Consider the following 20,370-nt stretch of genomic DNA (forward strand, 5'->3'; position numbering starts at 1 on the left):
AGTTTTGGAAGTTCATCTGAAAGATTAAAAGAATCCACATCTTTTTAGTAGGAAGATAATTTGTAGCTAGAAACCATGCTAATTTTCATTATCACTCCATTATTTGTATGCACTTAATATGCTTGCCTGCAGCTAGTATAGATGATAGACAGCTTTACACGGCAATTGTGCCAAGTTTTACAAATCTCCATTTCTTTTTAGAGAGCTTTTAACTGTGCATATTAGTCATTTCAGAGCTCAGCAGATCCATGCTGGCCTTCACCTGGGGCAGAAGCACTGTGCCTGCCCCGCATCGCACTGGTTGTCCCCTCACCGTGACACTTCCCAGCCATGGAGCACACACAAAGCACAATTCTGCCATCACGTCACAGGCACGCTCCATTTGACACAACAGAAATCCCAAAGACAACAGGTCGATGAGGGTGCAAACGCACGCGTGCACAAGAAGGCTTACAGGATTAGAGTCTCTTAATGTTACAGTGCAAAGTATTTTCAGGATCAATTTTGATTTTGTTGAAGCGAGCTCTCCGAGGGGGGATGTGTTTTTTACATTTTATTAAGTAAAAAAACTCAAGTTTTGATTTTTATTTTTTTTTCAAGTAAAAAGTAGTAATTTTAGCTCCCAAAACTTTTTTATTCCAGGCTAGAAAAGTTTGGTAAGAGACTAATGGCAAACCATACAACCTATCAGTAAGTAATTCTTCTGATAATGCCAATATTACCATTTATTAAAAACAGTAAAACGTATCTGCATGTTTATATAAATAATTTTCTTAACTAAAAAGTCAGACTTTATTCACGTAGTATGCCACTACTACATGCTTTGTTAGAATTCTTTATTAAGAAGATAGATCAGAGAAGTCATTGAGAAAAATACACTGCTTTCAAGCATCACCAGCAAGTTAATAATACACAGACATTCTGTTTATGGGAAATGCTCAACTCTTTATACTTTCAAAATAAGCCACTTCTTTGCTTTTCCATTACCAAACTTAGGCAAGTCAAGAGCTACTGACTCAATTAGAGAAAATCACTAAGTTTTCCTATGGAACAGTAAAGATTAAGTCACTTGACATTTCTAACACCAGAGCATATCGCATCTTCAAGGAACATAAACCGAGCATGGCTGCAAAGTCAATGTTTTCCTTACTGGTTATATTAGGCAGTTGGGCAACAGCCTACATCAAGCTAAACCGGTGTGGCTGCAGTCCACCCCATTTTATTCTTACCTCGACGTGCCCGTCCAAGCACTTGTTTGACCCTGTGGTGAGCTGGTTCAGGAAGTTAAGCTGGCAAAAAACTAACTGTACAAAAATAATCCCAGCGGGAGGGCAGGGCTGACTGGGCTAGGCTGGCTAAGACTGTTATTGAACCATTTAAATAATTGATGTATTTCTCTCCCCACAAACAAGATGTAAAAACAAATCTATTACTGCTATCAGGAACAGGGAAGTAAACATATATGAAAAGGCTGCTTCTCCATTAAATCACCTCTCACTTTTACAAACATTCAACAAAATACTTTCAGATTGCAAAGCGTTCCAAGAGCTAATTGTTTGGAAGAAGATATTTTCAATCACCAAAAAACCGCTTGAATGACTTACCAGAAACATTAATTGATGTTCCTGCATCAATAATTCCACTGTTAGGCCTTACACAGTATCTACGTGGTGCTGTGGTCTTAACTTTGAAGCACACATTTCTGTCTGTAGGGTTGCCAAGCTTCAGGTTTGTAGTGACAACATCTGTGAAAGGACCTGAGGAGGAGAGCAAAAGCAGGCTTGGAATCACACAGAAAGTACTTCCAGGCAAAGGCTAAGCAGGCTCTAAATCTCTGTTCACAAATCTCATAAAGTAATTAGATGTTCAGTTCCCATCTACGGCACGTACGGATGATGGTGCGCACAAAGCTGAGATGTCTCTGAGCATCCTGACGTGCAGCTCCAACACGCACCGCGCAACAGCTGAAGCTGATCATGAACAGCAAAATAAAAAGGGGGAAATCATTTATTTACGGTGCCAACACAACAACGTGGCATTCAAATGATGCCAAGTTCTCTGTTGTATCACAGTTAGTCCATTCCAACCACTGAATCCCAGTAAGCCCAGGCTGACAGAGATATACCATATATACCTCTGTTACAGATGGTAAATAGGGGAGTATAGTACAGTATGAGGGTTTTAAAATTTATTTTAATAACCTTCGTGGCTACTAGAAATGACAAACAAGAAGAAATCTCCATAAAATAGCCCACCTCACCCAAGACAGGAGAGAAACACGTGGAAATAGGAACATTCTTGGATGCTGAGAACAGTGGCAAAGATTTCTGTATTGGCAAAGCCAGAATCGAACCACTGCCAAGTTCTGCTACACCAATGCAGGCAAATCCATTTCTCACAGGCTCACTACCTAGTTCAAACCGCCCAAACCCCTTACAGACTAGTTACTGATATTCAACACGGCACAGATAAATCAGACAGCACGCAACTGCAGTGCTTGCTCAGATGATAAAGAAGTAAAATGAAAAGAAATATAACCACGCTTCGATCAACTGTCTTCTGCATAAAAGTAATTAATTTAATGCCTGAATAAAATATCTTCATCTAGCCTCGGGAGCAACAGCAAATTGGTGGGGAAAAAAAAGTAAGCATTGAACGATTGCCTTGCAGAAACGAGAGCCCTAAAATTTAAAAGGGGTAAATGATGATGATAATAATAAAACTGCTAGCAGGCAACATTCCACCATCCTCATCCTGCAGCATGGTTGGTTTAAAATAATTTAAGTTTGCTTCCTTTTCTACAAACTTATCACAGAAATTTGTCTCCTAAGATGGCATTTAATACAGCTGTAAAAGTATTACAGTCCTGCAGCCTCGATCCAATTTGTTTTAAGTAATTACGAGGGGAAAAAACTCCAAAATAATCACACACACAAAAAAGCCAACCAGACAGCGATGTGGCACCATTTCTGGCTGCGCTCGGAACAAGCCAGCTCTGCATTTACAATGCAACCTGGCAGCAACAAAACTGAAGCAGTAACGTTTTCAGATCCCATGACAAAGATTTCACTAAACCTCTGCCTGGTGAAACCCTGAGATGTGAAAAGAGAATGAAACACAGCTGTCAGGGTATCTCTGTGTTCTGCATGCCGAGAGAGTCTTTGAAGTCTAATGGAAAATAACTGGGCAGAAGAAGCCACGAGTTGTTAAAAAGGTTAAACAAGCCAAAATATCAGAAAAATCCAGCAAACAGTTGGGTGTGTAAATACAGTAGCAGATCTTCAAGATAGGTCTAGCTGGGAGAAGTCTGACATTTAATGAGCAATTACTTGATGCCTAAGCATTAAGGATATGCCTTTACTAAAAAATTACAGGTTGAGCTATTCCGGCACAGAGGGAGGGTCCCCCAAACAAATCCCCACAAGCACAGCTGCATTCCCATAGCGCTTTACCAGCCTCTGAGCTGAGACATCTGCAGGAGATCCCACAGTTCTACTTGGCTGAACGTGCGGGGGATTTGTGCATCCCAGCACAGAGCTGCTGTTTGTAATAGAAATGCGACAACAATTCTGTGTGTAAAATAATTTCCAAATGGACTGACTTTTTGCTAACATAGTTCAGACCAAAATATTTGGAAGCAAAACCATTCAGCAGCCTGAATTCATTTCTTCTTGTCTGCTTGATGTTTCATCTTCTGTCCACTAAATTTTAAACAGATTCTTTAGATACATTTTCCCCAAATTACAGGTTTTGCAGATCTGCCAGCACAGCTGTACTAGAAGGCTGATATCTGCTTCCAGCAAACCTGTGTGCAGGCAACACTTCTCACAGCATTGCTGTTAAAATACTGCAGCAAAGCACAACAGAGCAGACAAAGTCAGGAACACAGTGTCATTACAGCTGCTTTGAAGTGTGTAAAAAAAGAAACAGACAACTGAGTATTACTCAGGGGTAATTAGGGCATGGCAGAGAAATATTATCAGCTTGGCTGGCCTGCCTTTGAAGAGCAAGGACTGCCAGGCCAGGCTGAAAGGAAACCTTGATGGGCTGCTGTGAGATGATCATAGCCCAGGTTAGACAGTTTGAGGAGGCTGCGGTATGTGGGGGAACTGATCCCAGGACAAACAGTAGGACTGTATACCCACAGATACAGTAACCTGAAATGCTCTACAGCTCTTGCCAATGCCTCTGTCCTCACCACAAGTGGGTGGACTATTTCTACAAGTATATTCAACACGTGAATAACGTCTCTACCCCTAAGGTGGGCTGTAAGCACTCAGGTTGGTGCATCTGGATGGTACTTGCCTTAAAAGCAACAACAAGCTGGCTTGGCAGTGAAGTCTGACTCTTACCAAGTGCCTCAACAGAAGCTGCACTTCTAAAAACCACAACCTTGATTTTATATCGTTCAAGCCAAAACACTGTATTTTTGATTGCTATTAATATTTCTAGATGAGTGAAATTTATACTAAGGCATGGTGCTTTCCGAATGACAATTCGCACCACTTACCAAAAAAAAAAAGGAAGAAAGAACTATTTTTCTCCTCTGTTTTTAAAGATCATGAGAAAAATGACACTGGTGCCATCCCAAGGACAAAGTTATGGGAAACCTGGGGTCTGTACTTGCATCATCTGACATGTGGTTGTCATGGGAGCAAGTTGTCTAGAAGGAAGAATGTAGTAAATCAAATTTGGCTGCGAAAGTTTAGAATATTCCACAAGGGCTTAATGCCTTTTTCCTGCCAGTCAGAATGAAGTCAATGTAAACTGGGCATCTAGTGATATTCAAACGAGCGGTACTACTTGCAGGAAAGAAATCATGACCTCATATACTCATGCAACAACAAACACAGAGGTATCATGGGTTTTCATTGGGTCACTTTTCAGCAGGGTTGGTTTCAAACTACAGCTGTGGCTTTCCACCCAGGAGCTACACATACAACCCTTCACATCTGAAGATCACAGCACTATCTCAGAATTTGCCATGCTCCATTTCCTATTCAAACACCAGTGCTGTATCAATCTTTCCTAAGAGTGCCATTCTGCAGTGTACTGCATTAAAATATCCCAGATCACTTCAGTAATAATACAAAAGCCTGAGAATTAGGTCAAAAGAACATGATGTCAACTCTATTTAAATTTTAAATAACTCTCATTGCAATAAAAATTGCCCGTAATTGTACCAGCAAATCCAGGCTGACGACTTTTTGATCAGCACAGCATTTGCTCTAAGCTTCCTGCCACTCGCTACTCACAGTAACCACGTTACGCAGCCACATCTTAATACCATTACTCTCACCTTCACCAAAATTCCAAATAAATGATCCTTGCACACATGTATTTTCAAGGCAGCAAGCACACTGCCGTAGCACTGGCACATGAAAGGAGTCAGCGCGAGGATCAGCAGAGGCAAAGCTTTGATGGCACAGGCTGCGGCAGGAACGTTCAAACCAAGTGGGCACAATCCTCTGCACATTTGTCCCTGCAAATACTGCTACATCTTCACAACGAGCTACACACATTAGCAGGGCTACAGTCCTGGGGCTGCTCTATTGCTGGCTCAGTCCATCTCCCCGCTGCAAGGGGACGTGGTCTGACCTCCCGTCTCCATCAACTGCTGGCGGTGGCCGCGCAGGGTCCATGTGGCTGCAGAACAGCCAAGCCTGGCTGGAAATTAATCCCCTTACCAGACGGGGGTGAAGGAGGGGGCAGTGAGAAAAAGGAGAGTCGGTCTCCAGCCAGATCAAGCAGGACTCAGCCTCTGGCATCAGGGAAACCACAGCTTTCTGCACAGCACTCTGCCAAATTAAGGAAACCGCATCTCATATTTAGTAGGTTAAAGCTAGCACCTCTAGGCATGCACCCTGCAGCCACATGTTTCCTTGTAGAGTTGCCATAGTTATTGAAAGTAATTAAGGCACATGCCTAGTTTTTTGTGCTTAAATCTAATGCAAATTCTCATCTGCTTAAAGTCAGGCATCCCCTAAAAAATGTACTGAGCTGGTGCTTTTCGGAGCAAAAGCACTGCAGTAGCACTCAATACAATCATAGTTGAGTCATGTTAAACAAGACTAAGAACAAATTCTCATAAGCTGCCCATGTTATTCCCAGAATATTTTAGATGCACTTTCATCATCTTTTCCTAAACAATTTTTGCTACTCTAACTCAGCACCACAGACACATATCCAAAAGCAAAGTAATCAGAAACAGGCAGAAATACAAGCAGAGCTTCTAGTGAGACAATCCCTCTTGTACTTCCTTTGTGGAGAGCAGCAGAATGCAACAATAGGAGGGGAAAGACTTATTTCATCATGGTTTAATCCCATCGATGTGTCAGATGAAAGTCATTAATCACCTGACATATTAATCAGCCATAGAAAGGTAACCCAGGAATCTTTAATAAGGGAGATGGCAAAAGCAGTAAAGGGGAAACTTAAATTGTTTTGTGGCGATTCTCAAGAGCCCAAATCCCAGGCATGGATGTGTCCTGACTAGCAGACGTTCACACGGAGCAATAATTCATCCGGTGACAGAGCCACATGGACCCTACTGCAGAGTCCTAAGCGACTATGTATTAGCATCACCAACAAAACAACCACCACCCAAGAACACAGCTGTATCGCCATCCAAATATTTCAGCCTCTCTACTGATAACTTTTCTTATCATCATATCCAAATTGTTTCTCAGTTCCTTTACTGTGCCTCTGACAGTACCAAGTGATCTCATTTCCACAACTTCTGCCATTTTATTTTTGGGGGTGTCTGTCAGCAATGGAGCTACAGCCAAAATAAAAACACTAGAGGGCTCAATAGCAGGTGTAGAACTTGACTTACTGTACTCTTCTTTTTAAAGTTATACATAAAGTTGATGACCTTTGAAGATAAACACTAAAATGAAAACGCTGAAATGTCAAGCAAGACATCTTGAGCTATCAGCCAGGTGCCTGTGAATCAAGAACACCCAAGATCTAATCAAACTCTCCCACCATCTTACTTGTCTTCAGACAAATCACTTAAGGACTTAATCTTCTGCTATTAAGAGCCTTAAGAGTTGACAGCATCTCCAAAAACAGAAGCAGGTTTGGACCCTTATAGTTTTCCTCTCTGCGAAGTGAGGAGAATACTTATCCAATTACAGAAAATCTTGTGAAGATTAGTGTTTTAAAAAGCACTGTCTGCCAAGTTTTAATCATCATCATCATCATCATCTGGCTCTGGAGACATTCATAATTAAGTGAGCATCCGAAACTTCTGAAATCAAAGAAGTCGAAGAATGAGAAACAAGAAGTGACTGGGTTGCATAAAAGGCTGATTTAATGGTAACTCACTAAGAGGACACAGAATCCCAAATTTGGTAATTATTTTTAAGAAAAACTTGGGCCTCTCTTAATCCTCGTGTAAACCACTCACAGACCTTTCAGTCTCGCCTCAGATTTTAAATGCTAGAAAACCCTGCCCCCATAGGAATACTTTCTTTACTCTTATCACAACTATCCTCACCCAAAAGAGTCCCTGAAGCAAAGCGGCAGGAGGGAAGTGGCCGTTTCCACTTCTGCTGTGTCAAGCAGTAGAAGCCTTGATGAAAAACCTATCACAAAAATAGAAGCACCATCCAAATCACTCCCCATGCAATAGCTGACGCAGGGGAGTAATTTTCTTTTTCAAATATAATCAATAGAATGATCTACGAAAAAAAAAAAAGTTGATGTAGAAAACCAACAAAATTACATGATCTAGATGTCAAAGTTGGAGCAAGGTCAGCAGTAAATTATTCCACTTGGATGGATTAATCAGTGTCCTTCTCTGGGCTATTCTGGCAAATAGTGTTTTTCCCAGAGCATGCGCCATGCTTAATGGAGAAAAAAATGAGAAAAAACAAATATGAGACTGACGACTATTTTCAGGGTATCTATTAGTATGTAATTTTTGTCACCTTTATTCCTCAGAAGATCATTAACAGTTTGACTTCACAGTTGTAAGAACTGTGAGGCCACACAAAAGCTTGCGAAGAGCAAGAGAAGAATATGCCCTTCAAAGAATATTGGTACCAGTGTGATTTGTTTTTTTCCAACCGATTTCTTCAGTTTTATTATGCTAAAACATTACTTAGAGCAATCGTCAGCAACAAAATTGCACAGCCTGAAATATTTTCCCTACATCCTAAACTGAAAGCAGTTTTCCACACACAATTGCGTAAACAAGAGACCGATAGCAGAGCTGGCCAGCTCTTACAGGCATATCTCGGTTTCAAGTGTGCTTTCATATCCTTTTAGAACTGAACGCCAACCATATCGTATTACTTTGTCCATTCCACTCACAAATATCACATGTACCAACTCTCTCTAGGTATGAAAACAGCTCAGAAAATCTCTTTGGACAGTAGAATAGCAGCTCCATCTCTTTCAATAAGCATAACATAGCAAGACATGCTCAAAGACACCCACTTGCGCTCCATGTAAAGCATCATTCCTGGGGGTTGCTGGGTTGAAAGGACCCCAAAAAATAGCACAGCCCCCCAGAGACGTGGGGGTGCGGGGGCAGAGAGCACAGGGGGCCAGATGTGCAAACTGCCCTGGCAAAAACGGTGCTGAAGGCTGAAGTCAACATGAAGTATCAGCCTGGAAGAAGCATCGTGATTTTAATCACCATCCCAAGCTACACTTTTTCTTGTACTTCTTGTGAAGACATTTTTTCCTGGTCTAATTTCATCGCTCATTTCCATTTCAGATGCACGTTAAAATGGTAGGCAAGGAGCAACTTAACTACTCTAATTTTATGCTCATATACGCTCTTCAAATAGACAAATTTGGTGTGCAACTTAAATAGCAACTGATCAAATATTTTAACTGCAAAACTATGCATAAATTGCAAAAGCCAGAAGAAATGAGCACAATTAGAGATTTTGGGATGCACAATGAGTAGCTGCTTTTCTAGTAAGTTATAAACTTAAATACGTATTATTACAGCTACAAATTAGGAAGGAATCGTGAATTTCGCCAGATACATTTCTGGGGAGCCACTTGAAAACGAGTCTGTTAACTATGTTTTCAGAATCAAAGGAAAAAACAAAAACACCAAACCAAAACCCAATCAGAAATTTAGTCAGAAGCAGAAAGAAAACATAATAAAGAGAAAAATACCTGATGGTTTATACGGTCTGCCATAGAACAAGATACAAATGTGAAGTTGCTTTGTCCAAACCTAAACTCTGGAAGCATTATCTGCGCCAGCATATAACACCAGCAAGAATAGTGTAAAAACAGCTATTAAAGATTAAATAATAGTAATTAAAAAACACACAATTAAAAAAAAAACCCACATCACAATAATAATAAAACAAATCCTACTGCCATTACACCTTTGCTCCTCATCTGCTGAAAATGTAGGGAGGCCAGAGGAGGAGACACTACAAAATATTTGCAAAAACATAAGATCCACAGCAAGCCCCACACCTACACCATTTTGTAATTTGCATTGTGAGTGACTGGATCACCACGCAAACCTCCTCCTTCTCTGCTTTTTCCACCCCTCAGGGAAACCAACCAAGAAAACAGGATTAAATTTAGAATGATAAAATCTTTAATCCATAGCACCATGGTATGTCACTTACAGCACAGAGAACTAGACAGTAAAGTAGTTTAGTAAAGAGATTATTTTCATAAAGTATTTATAATAATGTGGGATAAAGTACTGCAGGCGGCAGCAGTACCCAATTTGTACAAATGTTTTTGAGGCCAGAAGAATTCCAGTTGGAGAAAGCAATTTTCAGAACAGCTATAATGCAGGGAAGACAGACTCAGTCTCCTCTCAGTCTGGATTGTCTTGCTAGTGTAAACACTCAATCACCGCAATCCATGTGCACTTTAATCCTGCACTGAATTATACATGGGAATGGTGATTCGCTTTGTACATCTTTTCAATGACAGCAAGACTGTGACAGCTGTTCCAGACTGATGGCACAAATCCCTCTTTATGAGAGGTTGCCTAGCAGGCCAAGTTTTACATTGAACAACATCCCTGACACCCCCAAAAATATCCTCTATGTGTCTACAGGCATCTCAGTCTACAAAGCAGGTATGAAATGATTTATATATTGAACAAATATTTGGTCTAACATCATAGAAAGAGACTCAGCATGAGTCTAGCCCCTAGTTTAGATAAAGTGCTATTTATATATTCATATATATATGTAAAATAGGCATTCTTTCTGTCTCTGCTCCTCACGGAGAAAGGAGACTTCAGTGTTACCCGCGGTAGGAACTGTCACAGCAGAGTCTCTCATTCTGAGCAAACAGTGAGCTCTAACCGGGAAAGAGTTCCTGACCAAGCCAGATTCTCACTTATACTGGTGAGGATTTACCTGGAGTAAAAAAAACCCCAACAAATAGCTTGCAGCAGCATGATGATAATGTTAAAGATCACATTCCCTACAAAGACTAAACAACAGCTGTTACTGCAAACAGAATTATTTGGAAACATCATCAACAAAGCTTTCAAAGCCAACCAACTACACTGATAGAAAAAGTCAAAAGGCTGTTATTGTACCAACTATGAAATGCATTCAGTAGTTATTAGCTGTTCCCTGCAGCGAGCAAACATAAGAGCAACAGGGTAACAAGATAGCAGAAAATGAGTGTGACTGCAAGACGTGGGCAGGATTAGCAAGGGTCATTTGACTCCTGCATTGTCTCCAGCGAGGCACAAAGCCATGGTGTGAGGAGGAGCCAGCAACAACTCGAACCCTTGGTCAGCCAGTTCTCTACAAAAATCGTATTATAACATATGTGGAAGTTGTTCATTCGATTCAAAACTCATCTGATATAATCAATACCTTCTAGAGCTGGATGGATATAACAAATCAAGCTGCTGTTAAAATTGGGTATTTGTTCACAGATGTAAGCTAACCTGAGCTCATAAAGTTGGATCATTCACTATGGTGATGATGCCTTTTTTCCAGCTGAGTTTCAAAACAGAGCTCACAATCTATTTAAAGGTTTGTGCTCTTCATTTTTACAATCCCAGTTCCAAATTAGAATGCAATTAAAAAAAAATCAGTCTTGTATTCAAAGGTAGCTAGCTGACTGAAAAAGAAATAAAGCACTGCATGACTACTGAGAAGATTTTAATTTATAAAACCTGTGAAGTGAGGAAAAAAAAAAAGGCAATAATTTCATTTCCAATAAGAGCAAACCAACAGAAACTCCTGTGCAAATGTCTACTCCGTATCCCTCTTCCCCAGGCAACAAGACATTGCACGTGGCGAGCGGGGTGGCAGATGGCAAATACAATTTGCTGCTGAGCATCTGCGTGAACCTGCACCCGCTATGATACATTACCCGTGTCTTTCTTTTGACGTGACAGCCATGCGCCCAGGTCTCAAGACAGCCGTGTAAACCTTATGTTTACATATGTATTTTCAATAGAATTTGTTATCAGATAGATTTTCTGAAGTGACGAATAGGGGACACATCCCAACAATGAAATCCGGCAGGCAGTCCGCCACTCTGATGAGCTTTCAATAACAAACTTCACAAACTTCTGTGCTTTTCATTGCAATGGTTCCACAGAGCAAAGTGAGCTGAAAATTGGTGCACAAACATGGGATTCCTGAGGAATGGGAAATCATGAATCTATGTGTCTCATCCCTTACAATAAAGACAAGCAGTTGATCATATTAAAACCACAAAATTCCATAAAACTAAGAGGAGTAACTGCCCAATTACAGTTGCTCACGCTGATTTTATCACTGTATTAGGACTTTCCTTGAAGCAGTAATACTCTGAGCCTGTTAATACTGGTGACTTCAACTGCAATTCTTAAAAATCTATGCAGTATAAAATTATTCAAAAGCTCTTAACCCATAAATCACATTGGCCTTCAAGCAGATTGTGAGATTTTTGGAAATAGTCTTGGGAGACCTAAATACATTAATTAAATTTAACTGAAAATACAGCTAAACCTCCTTGACTGCTTTGCACATCTCAAATAATTGTTATTTGGTCCTCTAACCATCCTATTAAAAGTTTCGAGCACATGTACAACTTCTGCCCCTTTCCCAGGGGAGCTGTGTCACGTCTCCAGCCCGCAGGACACCAGCAGATTAAGGAAGCTCAACAGAAGCACAATTTTCAACTTATCCCACCTTTCAAAAAATGACATGTGTCACGAGACACTCAAAATGCATCACTATCTTGCTTTTCTCTCCAGTTCTTTCCCACCAAACGCTGCTCTTTTAAAGTAAAGAGTCTCCGCAAAGTGATGAAGTAATTATAAAACTAACGGTGCACATGAAATTAGAGTAATTTAGTGACGTGCAGTAAGCCTGTACAACTATAGCGAACATTTAATGGTTAGAATAAGCTATTTATGTTAGCTTAATTGCAAGAATAACGAGCATAACATGAACTGCAAATATTTAAGTGTCACCAGAAAATGACTGATTTTGTTTGATAGTTGGGCTACATACTTGAATTTCTTTAGATTTCGGAAGCCTGCCTGTTATTTAAATACGATGTTCTCTTTTAAGTGGATAACTTGATAATCAAATTCAAATATATAGAGAGCTGTGAAGGTTTACTCGTGTTTAATGCAGTAACCATGATTTTACTGGGAACCAGGCTAGACGAAGGGAAGCACTGACTGATATGTTTTCCAGCAAAAAGCAGATATCCACTGACACAGCAGCCTTCAAAGAGTAAAGAACTCCTAGTACTGACTGCCCTTCTGCTATGGATACCAGGAGGGCTCTAAGAAAACAGCTCGTAAATTTTCAGCTTAAAAGATGCAACTGCTCACAACACTGTCAGTATTTTACATTCTTCAACAAGGCCTGTTGCAGAAATCCCTGTTTATACAACACAGAACAAGCAGAGAGTGAAACCCGTCTGAATACCTTCAGTGAAGGAAGCTTCAATTGTTGCAGACAAATCACGACAGGGACAGAGATATAATTAGTTTAGTCACAATGTCCAACTAGGTTCTAAATCTCTCTTCTGAGACTTCGCAACTGCAGGTTCAGTAAAGACTGATCTTACATCCCAAACATTACTGAACTGTTGAAGATCCTTAGCCTGGTATCTGGTAAGAACTGGATATTCACGTCAGATACAGGAGGTTTTGCACACCTACACTGCCAGGCACAGATTTGATTACAGTTTACACACATGTACCTGAAGGAGCTCAAATTATCCTATTTGGGAGTGGCAGCCACTTAACCGCGGTAATGCAGGTTACACAGGCTGCACGGGACTGTGGCCAAACACTAAATACTCCACGCACAGCGCTGCGGATACACACCGGGCTGAGCACATCTATAGGGGCTGAGCCCACACCTCGGGACTGCAGCTCTGGGGTACCCAGGGGATTCACTTGAGCCAGCGACACGCGATCGCTTGGAACCAACACTGCCAGGCCTCAGGCCAGCTATGAATCAGGGCTATTAGGACTGAAGAATATCGGCTATTCTGGGCTATTACTGTGCCCTTTGCAGAAAGCAAAGTTACACGGGTGACATATTGAACACACACAGGTACAAAATCACATACTGGGAACAAGGAAACAGCGTTTCCAGTTGGCAGCAACTTGCAGGGTTTTGTGAGGAATCAATCCCGCGTTTGGCGGTACTGCTATTTGCCACTTGGGGAGCACTGCAACACAGTGCTGAGTCATAAGTCCAGCCTAACCTGTAGCAAACCTCTAAAAACGTTGCTGAAATGCACCTCAGCCTGTGCCACCTCCATTTCTGTGTGTGGCCCCTACTGAACACCACTCCCTTGACACTCTGCATCTGCAAAGCACGCAGGAGCGTTTCAAACACCTAAAAACCCAGGCAAGGTCTAAAATAAGTTACATTCTCACAAATCTTTACTTGCTGACATTAAACAAATGATCACTATTCCAGACAGGCACATTATGCTGAAACGATCCATCTGCCTCCCTGGGTAGCCGCCCTGCGACGTGCGGGAGGCAGCGCCCTACGGCACAGCTGTGGCACTGCAATTATCAGCTGTATCAGAACACACCTAGCACAAGGGGCCAGAATTAAGCATCCTTGTGTAAATGTAAATTTTATATTTCATGAAGTCAGGCCTTTGAATGTTTTAATCTAATTTTTGGCAGTTAATTGGATGCTGTCTCCGGGATTAAAAAAAAACAACAAGGAAACATAAGTGGAAACATTGTCATGTATAACAACATTCTACTTCACCATTCATTACCAAGAGAGTCTGAACCATAAACGTTCGGTTCGATGCTTTCTCACCTATGCTGCACATCTACTCCAACCAAGAAGTGCAGGAAGTCACTGGCAAGACTGAAGCTCCTATTCCACACGGTGTCAAAGACGAGGGTGAGGAAACGGGCACCCCCAGCCCCGCTCGGGGGGCAGTGTCAGTGTCCTGCCTCCCACTGCTCACGCTGCATTCCCGCACAGCACACGCCGCTGCTATTTTGGAGCATGTGTGTTATGGTGTAGGAGATGCAGGGAGGGAAGACAAGTCCTGCTCATGTCCACATGTCGTGAAAAAAAAACCTCTAGCATGAAAAACTCCTTTGATATTTTTGAAGACAAGTCAGAAACGCGGTATTTTGAAACAGGGAGCCAAATCAATTTAGAAGATTCACTGCAAATCAAGGGGGTGCAAAAGCTTCTTAAAAAACGTCATAAATCCTTTATAAGGGAAAGTGCTGGCTAGGAGAGAGACGGCTGTAACCTCATATTGATTGGGACACGGTACAGAAGAAATCCTCACTTTGGTATCTCATTCCCTGCATCATTTTGCGAACGCCATACCTCCCTCTACATTTTACACTTAAGAACTATACAGAGCACTTTCAACGGCACCAGAGCTAATTATTTTCTGCCTTTTCTACCTGCCTGCATTTCGACTAAGACCTTTATCCACTTCAGTGTCTGTGACACTTGGTTTAGACCTACCTCCTTGACACTGCTGCCCTACATTAACCATCACATATTCTAGCACACACCAGTGGGGAAGCACAGCCACGCCAGTCAGCAGCACTGACCTCTGCCAGTTCGTATCTACCGTACGGTGCAAAGCAACGCTCTGGCAATGAACACAAGTATATACAAATGTGAGAAAAACAATTACTGCCATATCACCATCATATTACATATTGCCATCACAAAGCCAGCAGGACAAGAAACGCTCAGAGCAGAATTTACTTCATGAATACTTCAAACTGGCCTTTCCTGAATGAAGGGCAGCGGTCAGTGCTGCTCGGCAGAAAGGACTGTTAGAATTTACTGCCAAGGCATATGCACACTACCCATAGCACTAAGCCTGAACATTAATATTTCAGCACACTTTTAAACTAAGCCATTTATTAGCTGCAGTCAGTCAAGTAATGTTTTATGCTATAAGGAGTATACCTTGCTGGCTAAAGATCTGGTAACCAAAATCTATACGGTTAGCTGATTTAACTTCAACGGTTACAAATTATTTAGTCCAGAACCTCAACTGAAGTACAGGCAGCCTGACAAGGTATCTTGGTTTCAAGAAAAGAGTTAGGCTGTGTTTATACCTATCTGTGCTGAAGTGAAAAGCAACCAACCAAACAAACCCTGAATCACTATCACGTCTCACTGGCAAGTCCGTGCCCATTAAGGCCCCACTTTTTGCCCACCTGAGTTTGGATTTGCTTGTTGGAGGCAATATTACTCAGAACAAAAGCCGATTTTCATCTAATCACACTTAACATAAAGAATGTTAAAGCAACAATAGTTTCCTTCTTAAGCATGTTTAATACTGCTGCCATAACAACATGCAGATACTTCAGCTTGCAACAAAGATATATTCATTCCAGCCAGTGTTTATTACCATGCTTTTTGGTAAGCCCACTTTATATTATTACTTCTAATATATCTACTAATAAAAAATTTCAAAGACATGCCCTACATTTGAAAATGTACCTGAAATCTTTCCAAAGGATCATTATTTTTACCAGAAGCCAGTAAATAAATCACTATTTTTTAAAAAAGCATACTCGCCAGATATTCAAATGAAGCTATAAAGCACCTCTGACACTGGTAGCATAAATAAACTTGCTGAATGCTTATTTGTAATCCCAGAATATTGTATTACAGTAGCGCTATCCATCAAGCTACAAGACAGCAATTTCAACGCTAGCGAAAATCCAAACCCATTCAAGATTTTTATTTAAAGAAACGTTAAGGAATAGATCTCTAACAGAAAGGATGGATTTTTGCACAGAGTATTCACAATGAATGTATCGAAATGGCTCACAGAATTATCATAATAACATGAAAAAGCCAGGAAACGCTGCCCAGCAGCTGGAGGGCCTGTGTTTTCTGTCACGTCCGGGCTGAGCCGCACGCACGTTTCGGGTGCCCCCGGCTGCGTGACAGCTCGGGGAGACTCGCCCCCCACCCCAGGGCCGGGGGTCTCGGCACCTGCCCCAGCATCAGGGGGAAAAACACCGCCCTCTCCCGCCGCTGCGCCCGCGGAGGCCCAGGGCCGCTCCCGCCCGATCTGCGCCTCCCGGGCGGCCCCGCGGGGCTCGGGCGCTGCCCTCCGCCCACAGCCCCGCCGGCCCGTCCGCCGCAGCGGGGAAGGTCGGCCTGAGGGAGAAACGCGCTTTTCCGGAAGGCGCTGCCCCGCTGGAGAAGGCGGCGGCCGGGACCCCCCCGCGCTCTCCCCTCAGGCCGCCCTCGGCCCTGCAGCAGCGCCCGCGGCGCGGGTGGGGGCGGCGGCGCAGCCGCGGCGGGGACCGGCCCGGCGGGGACCCCCGCGTCCCGCTGCGGCCCCGCGGGGCTGGGGGACGCTTCCCCGCCCCGCGGCAGGCGGGAGAGGCCCGGCAGGGCGGGGGGCGGCGGCGGCGCTGAAGGACATTTTAGCGGCTGGTGCCCAGCCCCGGCCCCCTGAAAATGGCTGCCGCTGGAGCGGGGCCGGAGAGCGGCCGCACCGCCGGCCCGGCGCGGGGAGACGGCGGCCGCCTCGTACCTTTGAATTTGAGCTCGTGCTGCGGTTCGAGGCTCAGGACCTGCTCCGCTTTCGCCATGTTCCTCCTCCTCGGCGGTGGCGGCACCAGGCGGAGAGAGGAAGGGACGGGGCGGGAGGGGAAGGAAGGGGAGAGGGAGGGGAGAAGGGAAGGCAGGCAGGCGGGGCGCGCCCGGCTGGTTTGTTCACCCCCAGCCAAGCGGCCCCGCAGCGGCGAAGGGAGAGGCGCTGCGGGCGGCGGCGGGCCGGACACAGCCGGGCAGGGCGGGCGGCGGCTCGGCAGCTCCCAGCGCACACGCTGCCCTGGCAGGGACGTGGGGAGAGGGCGGGCGGGAGGCGGGATGATGCAGCACGGAGCGGCCCCGAGAGCGGCTGCGCTGACGTCTGGCACCGCCGCCCGCCTCCCGCCGCAGCCGAGGGGCCGCCCGGCCCGGCCGCCCCCGGCTCCCTGCGCGGCGCGGCGCAGCGCGGCCCGCCCTGCCTGCCGGCAGCGGCGCAGCCGGGGGCTCCTCAGCTCCCTTTGGGTGCTCGTTTGGCTCGGGCTCCGTCCCTGCACTTGTAACGTTATGGCGGAGAAAGATGTCTAATTAACAATGTTTAATAATCTCGGAAAATCATCTCTTATAACAAATGCCTTAGTCTCTAGTAACAGCCTGATATTTTAGGCCTTGATTCCGTATGGCCTTAGTGCTGTCACTTCCCTACCGGGGCAGCTCCAGCCCCGCCGGGACTGGCCGCCCCTTCCCAGCTCCCAGCGCTGCCGGGGACCCCGCGGCTGGAACCCGGGCCGGGACCCGCACCCAGGGCAGGGGATGAGAAAGCCGCGGTGTGCAGCGGCAGCGCAGGCCACCGGGGCATGGCTGCAAGGCTGAACAGAGCGGTACAGTAGCAGAGTCCCGGCAGCTGCCAGCAAGCTGCGGGAAAGACGAACTTTTTAACAAATAGAGACTCTTCAGGTAATCTCCCTGATTTCAAGGCACACCCCCTCCCCCCACATTGTAAATAAAATGTAACCAAAGTTCTGGGTTGTTGGGTTTGGGATTTTTGTTTTGGGGTGGTGTGGGAGTTGGGTTTGTTTTATTTATTGCTTAAAGTGATATACTATACTTTTTTATTTTTTCTCCTCAGGTTGTTTTAACATTCTAAAAGCTCATAATAATTTATCAAGCCATTGTAAAGCTTGCCAAAGTCAGCAGAGGCTAAGAAAGAAGCAGAAGTTTGGGATGCCCATGTTGCCAGCACTTCTTAGTGTATAGAAATTACCTGTTTGTATTTTCTGGGAAACCAGACTTCAGGAATATGGGACTTTGGAAGGAGATAGCATTTGCGGAGATAAAAAGCAACTGTATCAACATCAATCAGCTTCCGAAGAATAGCAACTCAAACTGTAGAGAAAGTCTGATTAGCAAACAGGTAAGAAGTGAATAGAAACAGGTAAGAGGTGAATACAAATATGGTAAATAATAAAACACCGTGAAAATTCATTTTATCCCACTAGCACAATCTGTGTGATGCAGTGTACCTCACCTCCACACCAGTTCTTCATATCATGAATGTTGTTTTCCTTTGTAATCGCCAAAAATGCATAAGGTAGCTGAAAAGATCTGGAAATCCTAACAAGAGGGTTGTTCTCATTTCTGGCAATAAAAGCAATGGCAAATGACTGACATATGTGTTAAAATTCACACCGCTTAACAGGATGATGACATTCAATGCTCTAAACACATCTCAACACTTCAGCTGCTCTTGTCCGTGATAGTTAATTCATTAGTTAATTCACTTGGAGTCTAGGATGTTCTTAGTTTAATATTTTTTGTTACCTATGGGGTGGTTAATTTATAGCATAAACTACAGATTATGTCATAGCATTTTACTTACCTCAAATCAGGAGAGAATTGAATTCACTCAACGCTTTGGAGCAGAGCACTCTCTGGCTGATGTTCTGGAAAGGTTATCTTCTTTCACATAATCTCTTATTTTATTTTTATAAACAGATTCTCTTACTGAGCTAGGCATTCTCAGTCCAGTAATTAGTAGAAAAGACAAGCTTTATACATACCTGCAAGTTAACTGGAAACTAACAGAGAAGAGTAAGACACACGAAACTTTATACAACTCATCATCATATATAATAATAAAAACACTTAAGTAAACAACTGCTCAGTGTTGCTGCCCAGACATTTCCAAGTTCTACTTTTCCTGAAAGAAATACAAGTAACACCCTTAAGCATTTGATGATCCACATCTTAAAGGCTGTGCCAAGTTGTATCATTTCACTGCAAATGCAGCTCTGAACTTACCAGCTTGTATTTGAAGGACTCACCCACGTTTTCATTCAGGCTGAAGTTTTTACAAAGCACAGCATTGTTTATGCCAAGTTGAAAATTAGGTAGTGCAATGAATGCAGGTTGCCAGGTTTTTGTTATATGTAAATAACGTGTACATTTAATATTGTGCAGATCAGATTCACTGAAATGGGCATGCGTGAAGGCCACCTGCAATACTCTGTCCTTAGTAAAGGCAAAACAACCCTCACTTTATTAAAAATTCAGCCACAAGACTAGAAGTCGACTTGTTGCCCTGGTGGGCTCTTGATTAACAAGGGAAAATAGGGACAAACACTACAGGGAAAGTCTGAAGAGTACCCAAAAGCTTTGTCCTAGAGCAATTTTTAAGAACAGTTTCATCTGTTACAAAACTTTTACCTTAAAAGCTATGAAAAACTCAAAACATCTAATATTATGTGTGTGCAAATTAGGTGGTTTGCATTTCGTTATATAGATCCCCTATGCAAACACAAGTAAACATGTTGTTCTTTATATTCTAGCACATTCCTTGTGTTTACCCTTCTTATATTCTCTCTGATGCACATTTATACCACCTTACACAAACACATTTGACACTCTTCAAGAACAGTTTACACGCATCTAAAAGGATAACTTAAAACTAGTAGGTACTGAACAATAAGTTCTTCCAGGTCTCTATGAACAAGAGGACAGTCTGTGTTTCCTGCATATGATCTGCACAGTTAATAGAAATTTGTATCCAATATTTTCAGGTGAAATAGCAGGATCACAGTATCAGGACTTTTTTTTCTTATTTACACTTTTGATGGCTGCTATGAACTGAACATGTTAGACTTGCATCACACATTGAAACAAGAAAACAGCATCTTTTAAGCATCACGTAAATTAGATAGCTCCAGCCAGCTCCATATGTTTGTGCTCTACAAAACCACCAAAGTGGTTTAAAAAGAAAAGCAAACTACCAAGCAGCTGGCTGTATTAACAAATAAGAAAGGATCCCTTTCCATCATGACAGGAGCCCACAACACTGTGCAGATATTAAAAGCCCTTTACAGTTTGGATTGACAGAAACCTGGCCTAAGCA

At 43.1% G+C, this 20,370-nt stretch overlaps 1 protein-coding gene across 1 annotated transcript in view; it reads right to left on the reverse strand.

The window, feature by feature from the left end:
- VAPB (VAMP associated protein B and C) overlaps positions 1-17,300 on the reverse strand; it is a 30,375-nt gene extending 13,075 nt beyond the window's left edge. Inside the window, exons 1-2 of the mRNA XM_065032445.1 lie at positions 16,984-17,300; positions 1,605-1,757 (exon numbers count right to left, since the gene is read on the reverse strand). Of these exons, the coding sequence (XP_064888517.1) occupies positions 1,605-1,757; positions 16,984-17,041 (211 nt within the window). The 5' untranslated portion in view covers positions 17,042-17,300. The remainder of the gene's footprint in view (positions 1-1,604; positions 1,758-16,983) is intronic.
- Between the last annotated feature and the right edge of the window lie 3,070 nt (positions 17,301-20,370).

The sequence above is a fragment of the Columba livia genome, chromosome 16 (genome assembly GCF_036013475.1).
Source record: "Columba livia isolate bColLiv1 breed racing homer chromosome 16, bColLiv1.pat.W.v2, whole genome shotgun sequence".
NCBI lineage: Eukaryota > Metazoa > Chordata > Aves > Columbiformes > Columbidae > Columba > Columba livia.